Source organism: Prorops nasuta, unplaced genomic scaffold, assembly GCF_024137725.1.
Source record: "Prorops nasuta isolate Cenicafe-Biocafe unplaced genomic scaffold, Cenicafe_Pnas_1.2 PNAS00029, whole genome shotgun sequence".
Classification (NCBI taxonomy): domain Eukaryota; kingdom Metazoa; phylum Arthropoda; class Insecta; order Hymenoptera; family Bethylidae; genus Prorops; species Prorops nasuta.
Window position 1 is genome coordinate 937701 of NW_027116826.1, and position 12370 is coordinate 950070.

The following is a 12370-nucleotide window of genomic DNA, read 5'->3' on the forward strand; positions in this document are numbered from 1 at the left end:
GTGAGTTACCCTAGTCCCTTATAAGTACTCCCTGACCCTAAGTGAGTTACCATAGCCCCTTTATAAGTACACCCTGACCCCAAGTGAGTTATCCTAGCCCCTTTATATGTACCCTCTGACCGCAAGTGAGTTACCCTAGTCCCATAGAAGTACTCTCTGACCCCAAGTGAGTTACCATATCACCTTTATAAGCACTCCTGACCCCAAGTGAGTTATCCTAGCCCCTTTTAAGTACTCCCTGACAACAAGTGAGTTACCATATCACCTTTATAAGCACTCCTGACCCCAAGTGAGTTATCCTAGCCCCTTATAAGTACTCCCTGACACCAAGTGAGTTACCCTAGCCCCTTTATAAGTACTCTTGACCCCAAGAGAGTTACCAAAGCCCCTTTATAAGTACTACCAGACCCCAAGTGAGTTACCCTAGTCCCTTAAAAGTACTACCAGACCCCAAGTGAGTTACCCTAGTCCCTTATAAGTACTCCCTGACAACAAGTGAGTTACCATATCACCTTTATAAGCACTCCTGACCCCAAGTTCGTTATCCTAGCCCCTTATAAGTTCTCCCTGACACCAAGTGAGTTACCCTAGCCCCTTTATAAGTACACCCTGACCCCAAGTGAGTTATCCTAGTCCCTTTATATGTACTCTCTGACCGCAAGTAGTTATCCTAGCCCCTTTATATGTACTCTTTGACCCCAAGTGAGTTATCCTAGCCCCTTATAAGTACTCCCTGACACCATGTGAGTTACCATATCACCTTTATAAGCACTCCTGACCGCAAGTGAATTATCCTAGCCCCTTATAAGTACTCCCTGGCACCAAGTGAGTTACCCTAGCCCCTTTATAAGTACACCCTGACCTCAAGAGAGTTATCCTAGCCCCTTTATATGTACTCTCTGACCGCAAGTGAGTTATCCTAGCCCCTTTATATGTACCCTCTGACCGCAAGTGAGTTACCCTAGTCCCATAGAAGTACTCTCTGACCCCAAGTGAGTTACCATATCACCTTTATAAGCACTCCTGACCCCAAGTGAGTTATCCTAGCCCCTTCATATGTACTCTCTGACCGCAAGTCAGTTACCCTAGTCCCTTATAAGTACCCTCTGACCACAAGTGAGTTACCCCAGCCCCTTTATAAGTACACCCTGGCCCCAAGTGAGTTACCCTAGTCCCATAGAAGTACTTCCTAGCCCCAAGTGAGTTACCATAGCCCCTTTATAAGTACTCCCTGACCCCAAGTGAGTTATCCTACCCCCTTTATATGTACTCTCAGACCGCAAGTGAGTTATCCTATCCCCTTTATATGTACTCTCTGACCGCAAGTGAGTTACCCTAGTCCCATAGAAGTACTCCCTGACCCCAAGTGAGTTACCATACCCCCTTTATAAGTACTCCCTGACCCCAAGTGAGTTACCATAGACCCTTTATAAGTACTCCCAGACCCCAAGTGAGTTACCCTAGTCCCTTATAAGTACTCCCTGACACCAAGTGAGTTACCCTAGCCTTTTTATAAGTACACTCTGACTTCAAGTGAGTTATCCTAGCTCTTTTATATGTACTCTCTGACCGCAAGTCAGTTACCCTAGTTCCATATAAGTACTCCCTGACCCCAAGTGAGTTACCATAGCCCCTTTATAAGTACTCCCTGACCCTAATTGAGTTACCATAGCCCTTTATAAGTACTCCCTGACCCCAAGTGAGTTACCCTAGTCCCTTATAAGTACTCCCTGACCCCAAGTGAGTTACCATAGCCCCTTTATAAGTACTACCAGACCCCAAGTGATTTACCCTAGTCCCATAGAAGTACTCTCTGACCCCAAGTGAGTTACCATATCACCTTTATAAGCACTCCTGACCCCAAGTGAGTTATCCTAGCCCCTTTATATGTACTCTCTGACCGCAAGTCAGTTACCCTAGTCCCATAGAAGTACTCCCTGACCCCAAGTGAGTTACCATACCCCCTTTATAAGTACTCCCTGACCCCAAGTGAGTTACCATAGACCCTTTATAAGTACTCCCTGACCCCAAGTGAGTTACCAAAGCCCCTTTATAAGTACTCCCTGACCCCAAGTGAGTTATCCTAGCCCATTTATATGTACCCTCTGACCCCAAGTGAGTTATCCTAGCCCCTTTATATGTACTCTATGACCGAACGTGAGTTACCCTAGTCCCATAGAAGTACTCCCTGACCCCAAGTGAGTTACCATAGCCCCTTTATAAGTACTCCCTGACCGCAAGTGAATTATCCTAGCCCCTTATAAGTACTCCCTGACACCAAGTGAGTTACCCCAGCCCCTTTATAAGTACACCCTGACCTCAAGTGAGTTATCCTAGTCCCTTTATATGTACTCTCTGACCGCAAGTAGTTATCCTAGCCCCTTTATATGTACTCTTTGACCCCAAGTGAGTTATCCTAGCCCCTTATAAGTACTCCCTGACACCATGTGAGTTACCATATCACCTTTATAAGCACTCCTGACCGCAAGTGAATTATCCTAGCCCCTTATAAGTACTCCCTGGCACCAAGTGAGTTACCCTAGCCCCTTTATAAGTACACCCTGACCTCAAGAGAGTTATCCTAGCCCCTTTATATGTACTCTCTGACCCCAAGTGAGTTACCATATCACCTTTATAAGCATTCCTGACCCCAAGTGAGTTATCCTAGCCCCTTTTAAGGGGTTATATCTAGTTAGAATTTTCAAAAAATCGATTTTTTTTTTATTTCATTTTCGTAATGTACTATAATTCAAGAATGAACACAGAAAATTTCAAGTCGATCCAAACAATATCTTTTGAGTTATAAGTATATTTGTGAAGATGCGTCTGCGCGATCATAGGTAGCGGCACGCATGTAGGGCAATGACCCGATCGGTAGCTGTTTACCTGGACCGTTGGTCCTTATATGAATGTTTGTTTTGTATATCTATACATTATTTGATTTTATATTATTGTCCTGCTTATATCTGTCAGCTAGATTTAACGGTTTTCGTCCCACAGCTGACAAATATTGTAGAACTGTTTGCTACTCACAGCATTTCTGTCATACTTATTTTAGTTAGCTTTTGATTGGTGTGTGTTAAAATGAAAGTAAATAGGGATAAGCGGAAATCTACAAGTGCACATAAAGGTAGAAACAAAAAGAGAAGACATGTTTTTAATCCAAAAACATCTGAAACCAACGAAGGTAGTTTTAGTGCATCTGCGAAAAAAATAACAAATCAAGATTCTGTTATTGTGCCTCGAGATGCAACTGTCGAATACAGGATTTTGAACTTTATCACGGTTTTTGCGGCAATTTCTGAATATGTAAAATGCAAATCTTGTGGTGGAGATATAAAATTCCAAACTTCATCTGAACGTGGTCTTGGTTTTAAGATTGTTTTGCTGTGCGACGAATGTGCAACGCGTACTATCAATTCTTGTCCGTTTATTGGGCATTCATATGCAATAAATAGACGTTTTATTTTTGTAATGAGAATACTCGGATTAGGACTGAAAGGTGCAAAAAAGTTTTGTGGTCTAATGGACATGCCCGCTTTTTTAACTCAGAGTACATATGACATGATTCTGAAAAATATACATGGTTGTGTACAAATTGCCACCGATAAGCTTTTAGATAATGCTCGTACTGAAGAAAAACAGTTCACATCTGCAAATCAAGGCGAAGCTCATTCAACAGAACTCACTGTATCTGGCGATGGAACTTGGAAAAAACGAGGATTTAGCTCTTTATACGGTGTTGCATCATTGATTGGCTATTATTCCGGAAAAATATTGGATGTTTGTGTGAAAAGTTCGTATTGCAAACAGTGCGAAGTTTGGAATAAAAAATTGCATACTGAAGATTATCAGGATTGGTATGAAAACCACAAAAAAAGTTGTTCCGCCAATCATTCAGGTTCTTCCAGAAAAATGGAGGTGGATGCTATAATTGAAATGTTCAAGCGTTCAATGAAAAGTTTTGGAATCATGTATAAAAACTACATCGGTGACGGTGACTCCAAAACATACTCCGGGATATTAAAAGCTGCACCATATGAATCTGTAGAGATTTGTAAAAAAGAGTGCATTGGGCATGTACAGAAGCGAATGGGCACGCGACTTCGAGAAGTTGTTAAGAAATATGTGGATACCGTTGTCAAAGGCAAGAAAAAGGTTCAACGAAAAACTCTTGGTGGCAAAGGTCGACTTACTGGCAAGATGATTGACAAACTCACAGTCTATTATGGTTTGGCAATAAGAAGAAATTGTGATTCTGTTGAGAAAATGCATAATGCTATATGGGCTACATTTCATCATTATTGCTCAACCGATGACAATCCTTTGCACGAGAATTGCCCGATCGGACCGGACTCTTGGTGCTCTTGGCAGCGAGCAGCAGCTTCAAATGAATTAGCTGCATTTCACCACGATTATGAACCGTTACCTGCTGATGTAATCGAAGCTATTCGTCCAATTTATACAGATCTTAGCAATGAAAAATTATTGGAAAGATGTGTCGGTGGATTTAATCAAAATAACAACGAAAGTTATAATCAGCTTATTTGGAAAATTTCACCAAAAATCATTCCCTGCGGATCAAAAATCGTTGAAATAGCAGCTAATGTCGCGGCTGGTATATTCAATGAGGGTACTTCATCTTTATTATATTTTATGTATGCAATGGGTGTGTGTATTGGACCGAGCGCACATGAATATGCCCAAAAAGAGGATGAAGAGCGTGTCGCGATATCTGACCATAGAGCGCAGGAAGCGACTCGAGATGGAAGAATAGCTCGAAGACAGCACCAAATCGATGTTTTGGAGTCTGCCAAAGAAATTGAGGGTTTACTGTATGGCCCTGAAATAGATGATTCAGTGTAAGTTAAAGAATAAAGAATTTTACTATGTGTCAAACTTTTTCAAAACTTCAAACGCGTTTTTCTCAAAACTATGTTTTCAAAGTCGGTGTACACGATAACTCAAAAACGGCTCAACCGATTGCTCTCAAATTTTTATACAACCTTTGTGAATATATTTTCTAGTGATTAATCGAAGGATTTGAAGTTTTGATTTATTTTTGTCATTTTATAAATAATTGAAGGTCGAAATTTGCATGCGAAAAGTAAAAAATTTTTTTGAGAAGCCGCCATTTTGTTAAAAATCAATATTTTGATTATTCCTTCGATTAATTACTAGCTAATCTATTATACTAACGAAAACTTCTCGATTTTTGCATTTTAGATAATCCAGTCCTGAGTTCTGATGTACACCGCAAAACACCTTTTTTTCGAGGACGGTTGGGAGAACGCTGATTGTGGCACTATTTTTTAATATTTCTATTAAAAAAAAATTTGTCTGCAATGTAGAATAGCTCTATTTTAAGTATAAAAAATTGTGAGCAAATAAATTTAAAACTCTTCTTAGGAATTGTTTATAAAAAAATCGATTTTTTAAGCGTCCTGACTAGATATAACCCCTTAAGTACTCCCTGACAACAAGTGAGTTACCATATCACCTTTATAAGCACTCCTGACCCCAAGTGAGTTATCCTAGCCCCTTATAAGTACTCCCTGACACCAAGTGAGTTACCCTAGCCCCTTTATAAGTACTCCCTGACCCCAAGTGAGTTACCCTAGTCCCTTAAAAGTACTACCAGACCCCAAGTGAGTTACCCTAGTCCCTTATAAGTACTCCCTGACACCAAGTGAGTTACCATATCACCTTTATAAGCACTCCTGACCCCAAGTGAGTTATCCTAGCCCCTTATAAGTACTCCCTGACACCAAGTGAGTTATCCTAGCCCCTTATAAGTACTCCCTGACACCAAGTGAGTTACCCTAGCCCCTCTATAAGTACACCCTGACCCCAAGTGAGTTATCCTAGTCCCTTTATATGTACTCTCTGACCGCAAGTAGTTATCCTAGCCCCTTTATATGTACTCTTTGACCCCAAGTGAGTTATCCTAGCCCCTTATAAGTACTCCCTGACACCATGTGAGTTACCATATCACCTTTATAAGCACTCCTGACCGCAAGTGAATTATCCTAGCCCCTTATAAGTACTCCCTGACACCAAGTGAGTTACCCTAGCCCCTTTATAAGTACACCCTGACCTCAAGAGAGTTATCCTAGCCCCTTTATATGTACTCTCTGACCGCAAGTGAGTTATCCTAGCCCCTTTATATGTACCCTCTGACCGCAAGTGAGTTACCCTAGTCCCATAGAAGTACTCTCTGACCCCAAGTGAGTTACCATATCACCTTTATAAGCACTCCTGACCCCAAGTGAGTTATCCTAGCCCCTTCATATGTACTCTCTGACCGCAAGTCAGTTACCCTAGTCCCTTATAAGTACCCTCTGACCACAAGTGAGTTACCCCAGCCCCTTTATAAGTACACCCTGGCCCCAAGTGAGTTACCCTAGTCCCATAGAAGTACTTCCTGGCCCCAAGTGAGTTACAATAGCCCCTTTATAAGTACTCCCTGACCCCAAGTGAGTTATCCTACCCCCTTTATATGTACTCTCAGACCGCAAGTGAGTTATCCTATCCCATTTATATGTACTCTCTGACCGCAAGTGAGTTACCCTAGTCCCATAGAAGTACACTCTGACCCCAAGTGAGTTACCATATCACCTTTATAAGCACTCTTGACCCCAAGTGAGTTATCCTAGCCCCTTTATATGTACTCTGTGACAGCAAGTCAGTTACCCTTGTCCCATAGAAGTACTCCCTGACCCAAAGTGAGTTACCATAGCCCCTTTATAAGTTCTCCCTGACCCCAAGTGAGTTATCCTAGCCCCTTTATATGTACTATCTGACCGCAAGTGAGTTACCCTTGTCCCATCTAAGTACTCCCTAACCCCAAGTGAGTTACCCTAGTTCCATATAAGTACTCCCTGACCCCAAGTGAGTTACCAAAGCCCCTTTATAAGTACTACCAGACCCCAAGTGAGTTACCCTAGTCCCTTAAAAGTACTCCCTGACCCCAAGTGAGTTACCATAGCCCCTTTATAAGTACTCCCTGACCCCAGGTGAGTTACCCTAGTTCCATATAAGTACTCCCTGACCCCAAGTGAGTTACCATAGCCCCTTTATAAGTCCTCCCTGACCCCAAGTGAGTTACCATAGCCCCTTTATAAGTACTCCCTGACCCTAAGTGAGTTACCCTAGTCCCTTATAAGTACTCCCTGACCCCAAGTGAGTTACTATAGCCCCTTTATTTGTACTCTCTGACCGCAAGTCAGTTACCCTAGTTCCATATAAGTACTCCCTGACCCCAAGTGAGTTACCAAAGCCCCTTTATAAGTACTCCCTGACCCCAGTGAGTTATCCTAGCCCATTTATATGTACCCTCTGACCCCAAGTGAGTTATCCTAGCCCCTTTATATGTACTCTATGACCGCAAGTGAGTTACCCTAGTCCCATAGAAGTACTCTCTGACCCCAAGTGAGTTACCATATCACCATTGTAAGCACTCCTGACCCCAAGTGAATTATCCTAGCCCCTTTATATGTACTCTGTGACCGCAAGTCAGTTACCCTAGTCCCATAGAAGTACTCCCTGACCCTAAGTGTGTTACCATAGCCCCTTTATAAGTACTCCCTGACCCCAAGTGAGTTACCCTAGTTCCATATAAGTACTCCCTGACCCCAAGTGAGTTACCAAAGCCCCTTTATAAGTACTACCAGACCCCAAGTGAGTTACCCTAGTTCCATATAAGTACTCCCTAACCCCAAGTGAGTTACGCTAGTTCCATATAAGTACTCCCTGACCCCAAGTGAGTTACCACAGCCCCTTTATAAGTACTCCCTCACCTCAAGAGAGTTACCAAAGCCCCTTTATAAGTACTACCAGACCCCAAGTGAGTTACCCTAGTCCCTTAAAAGTACTACCAGACCCCAAGTGAGTTACCCTAGTCCCTTATAAGTACTCCCTGACCCTAAGTGAGTTACCATAGCCCCTTTATAAGTACACCCTGACCCCAAGTGAGTTATCCTAGCCCCTTTATAAGTACACCCTGAATCCAAGTGAGTTACCATAACCCCTTTATAAGTACTACCAGACCCCAAGTGAGTTACCCTAGTCCCTTATAAGTACTCCCTGACACCAACTGAGTTACCCTAGCCCCTTTATAAGTACACCCTGACCCCAAGTGAGATAACCTAGCCCCTTTATATGTACTCTCTGGCCGCAAGTGAGTTATTCTAGCCGTTTTATATGTATTCCCAGACCCCAATTGAGTTACCCTAGTCCCTTTATAAGTATACCCTGACCCCAAGTGAGTTACCATAGCCCCTTTATAAGTACTCCCTGACCCCAGGTGAGTTACCCTAGTTCCATATAAGTACTCCCTGACCCCAAGTGAGTTACCATAGCCCCTTTATAAGTACTCCCTGACCCCAAGTGAGTTACCATAGCCCCTTTATAAGTACTCCCTGACCCCAAGTGAGTTACCCTAGTCCCTTATAAGTACTCCCTGACCCCAAGTGAGTTACTATAGCCCCTTTATAAGTACTCCCTGACCCCAAGTGAGTTACCATAGCCCCTTTATAAGTACTCCCTGACCCCAAGTGAGTTACCATAGCCCCTTTATAAGTACTCCCTGACCCCAAGTGAGTTACCCTAGTCCCTTATAAGTACTCCCTGACCCCAAGTGAGTTACTATAACCCCTTTATAAGTACTCCCTGACCCCAAGTGAGTTATCCTAGCCCCTTTATATGTACTCTCTGACCGCAAGTCAGTTACCCTAGTTCCATATAAGTACTCCCTGACCCCAAGTGAGTTACCAAAGCCCCTTTATAAGTACTCCCTGACCCCAAGTGAGTTATCCTAGCCCATTTATATGTACCCTCTGACCCCAAGTGAGTTATCCTAGCCCCTTTATATGTACTCTATGACCGCAAGTGAGTTACCCTAGTCCCATAGAAGTACTCCCTGACCCCAAGTGAGTTACCATAGCCCCTTTATAAGTACTCCCTGACCGCAAGTGAATTATCCTAGCCCCTTATAAGTACTCCCTGACACCAAGTGAGTTACCCTAGCCCCTTTATAAGTACACCCTGACCTCAAGAGAGTTATCCTAGCCCCTTTATATGTACTCTCTGACCGCAAGTGAGTTATCCTAGCCCCTTTATATGTACCCTCTGACCGCAAGTGAGTTACCCTAGTCCCATAGAAGTACTCTCTGACCCCAAGTGAGTTACCATATCACCTTTATAAGCACTCCTGACCCCAAGTGAGTTATCCTAGCCCCTTCATATGTACTCTTTGACCGCAAGTCAGTTACCCTAGTCCCTTATAAGTATCCTCTGACCACAAGTGAGTTACCCCAGCCCCTTTATAAGTACACCCTGGCCCCAAGTGAGTTACCCTAGTCCCATAGAAGTACTTCCTGGCCCCAAGTGAGTTACCATAGCCCCTTTATAAGTACTCCCTGACCCCAAGTGAGTTATCCTACCCCCTTTATATGTACTCTCAGACCGCAAGTGAGTTATCCTATCCCCTTTATATGTACTCTCTGACCGCAAGTGAGTTACCCTAGTCCCATCTAAGTACTCCCTAACCCCAAGTGAGTTACCCTAGTTCCATATAAGTACTCCCTGACCCCAAGTGAGTTACCAAAGCCCCTTTATAAGTACTACCAGACCCCAAGTGAGTTACCCTAGTCCCTTAAAAGTACTCCCTGACCCCAAGTGAGTTACCATAGCCCCTTTATAAGTACTCCCTGACCCCAGGTGAGTTACCCTAGTTCCATATAAGTACTCCCTGACCCCAAGTGAGTTACCATAGCCCCTTTATAAGTACTCCCTGACCCCAAGTGAGTTACCATAGCCCCTTTATAAGTACTCCCTGACCCTAAGTGAGTTACCCTAGTCCCTTATAAGTACTCCCTGACCCCAAGTGAGTTACTATAGCCCCTTTATAAGTACTCCCTGACCCCAAGTGAGTTACCATAGCCCCTTTATAAGTACTCCCTGACCCCAAGTGAGTTATCCTAGCCCCTTTATATGTACTCTCTGACCGCAAGTCAGTTACCCTAGTTCCATATAAGTACTCCCTGACCCCAAGTGAGTTACCAAAGCCCCTTTATAAGTACTCCCTGACCCCAAGTGAGTTATCCTAGCCCATTTATATGTACCCTCTGACCCCAAGTGAGTTATCCTAGCCCCTTTATATGTACTCTATGACCGCAAGTGAGTTACCCTAGTCCCATAGAAGTACTCTCTGACCCCAAGTGAGTTACCATATCACCATTGTAAGCACTCCTGACCCCAAGTGAATTATCCTAGCCCCTTTATATGTACTCTGTGACCGCAAGTCAGTTACCCTAGTCCCATAGAAGTACTCCCTGACCCCAATTGTGTTACCATAGCCCCTTTATAAGTACTCCCTGACCCCAAGTGAGTTACCCTAGTTCCATATAAGTACTCCCTGACCCCAAGTGAGTTACCAAAGCCCCTTTATAAGTACTACCAGACCCCAAGTGAGTTACCCTAGTTCCATATAAGTACTCCCTAACCCCAAGTGACTTACGCTAGTTCCATATAAGTACTCCCTAACCCCAAGTGAGTTACGCTAGTTCCATATAAGTACTCCCTGACCCCAAGTGAGTTACTACAGCCCCTTTATAAGTACTCCCTCACCCCAAGAGAGTTACCATAGCCCCTTTATAAGTACACCATGACCCCAAGTGAGTTATCCTAGCCCCTTTATAAGTACACCCTGAATCCAAGTGAGTTACCATAACCCCTTTATAAGTACTACCAGACCCCAAGTGAGTTACCCTAGTCCCTTATAAGTACTCCCTGACACCAAGTGAGTTACCCTAGCCCCTTTATAAGTACACCCTGACCCCAAGTGAGTTATCCTAGCCCCTTTATAAGTACACCCTGAACCCAAGTGAGTTATCCTAGCCCCTTTATATGTACTCTCTGACCGCAAGTGAGTTAACCTAGCCCCTTTATATGTACTCTCTGGCCGCAAGTGAGTTATTCTAGCCGTTTTATATGTATTCCCAGAGCCCAATTGAGTTACCCTAGTCCCTTTATAAGTATACCCTGACCCCAAGTGAGTTACCATAGCCCCTTTATAAGTACTCCCTGACCCCAGGTGAGTTACCCTAGTTCCATATAAGTACTCCCTGACCCCAAGTGAGTTACTTTAGCCCCTTTATAAGTACTCCCTGACCCCAAGTGAGTTACCATAGCCCCTTTATAAGTACTCCCTGACCCCAAGTGAGTTACCCTAGTCCCTTATAAGTACTCCCTGACCCCAAGTGAGTTACTATAGCCCCTTTATAAGTACTCCCTGACCCCAAGTGAGTTACCATAGCCCCTTTATAAGTACTCCCTGACCCCAAGTGAGTTACCATAGCCCCTTTATAAGTACTCCCTGACCCCAAGTGAGTTACCCTAGTCCCTTATAAGTACTCCCTGACCCCAAGTGAATTACTATAACCCCTTTATAAGTACTCCCTGACCCCAAGTGAGTTATCCTAGCCCCTTTATATGTACTCTCTGACCGCAAGTCAGTTACCCTAGTTCCATATAAGTACTCCCTGACCCCAAGTGAGTTATCCTAGCCCATTTATATGTACCCTCTGACCCCAAGTGAGTTATCCTAGCCCCTTTATATGTACTCTATGACCGCAAGTGAGTTACCCTAGTCCCATAGAAGTACTCCCTGACCCCAAGTGAGTTACCATAGCCCCTTTATAAGTACTCCCTGACCCCAAGTGAGTTACCCTAGTTCCATATAAGTACTCCCTGACCCCAAGTGATTTACCAAAGCCCCTTTATAAGTACTACCAGACCCCAAGTGAGTTACCCTAGTTCCATATAAGTACTCCCTAACCCCAAGTGAGTTACGCTAGTTCCATATAAGTACTCCCTGACCCCAAGTGAGTTACCACAGCCCCTTTATAAGTACTCCCTCACCCCAAGAGAGTTACCAAAGCCCCTTTATAAGTACTACCAGACCCCAAGTGAGTTACCCTAGTCCCTTAAATGTACTACCAGACCCCAAGTGAGTTACCCTAGTCCCTTATAAGTACTCCCTGACCCTAAGTGAGTTACCATAGCCCCTTTATAAGTACACCCTGACCCCAAGTGAGTTATCCTAGCCCCTTTATAAGTACACCCTGAATCCAAGTGAGTTACCATAACCCCTTTATAAGTACTACCAGACCCCAAGTGAGTTACCCTAGTCCCTTATAAGTACTCCCTGACACCAAGTGAGTTACCCTAGCCCCTTTATAAGTACTCCCTGACCCCAAGTGAGTTACCCTAGTCCCTTATAAGTACTCCCTGACCCCAAGTGAGTTACTATAGCCCCTTTATATGTACTCTCTGACCGCAAGTGAGTTATCCTAGCCCCTTTATATGT

At 43.7% G+C, this 12370-nt stretch overlaps 1 protein-coding gene across 1 annotated transcript; it reads left to right on the top strand.

Moving 5' to 3' along the window:
• The first annotated feature begins 3069 nt into the window (after positions 1–3069).
• On the top strand, positions 3070–4866 carry LOC136782690 (uncharacterized). The gene has a single exon (XM_066742300.1). It carries the CDS (start codon positions 3085–3087, stop codon positions 4864–4866), a length of 1782 nt encoding a protein of 593 aa, XP_066598397.1. The 5' UTR covers positions 3070–3084.
• Positions 4867–12370: the final 7504 nt, after the last annotated feature.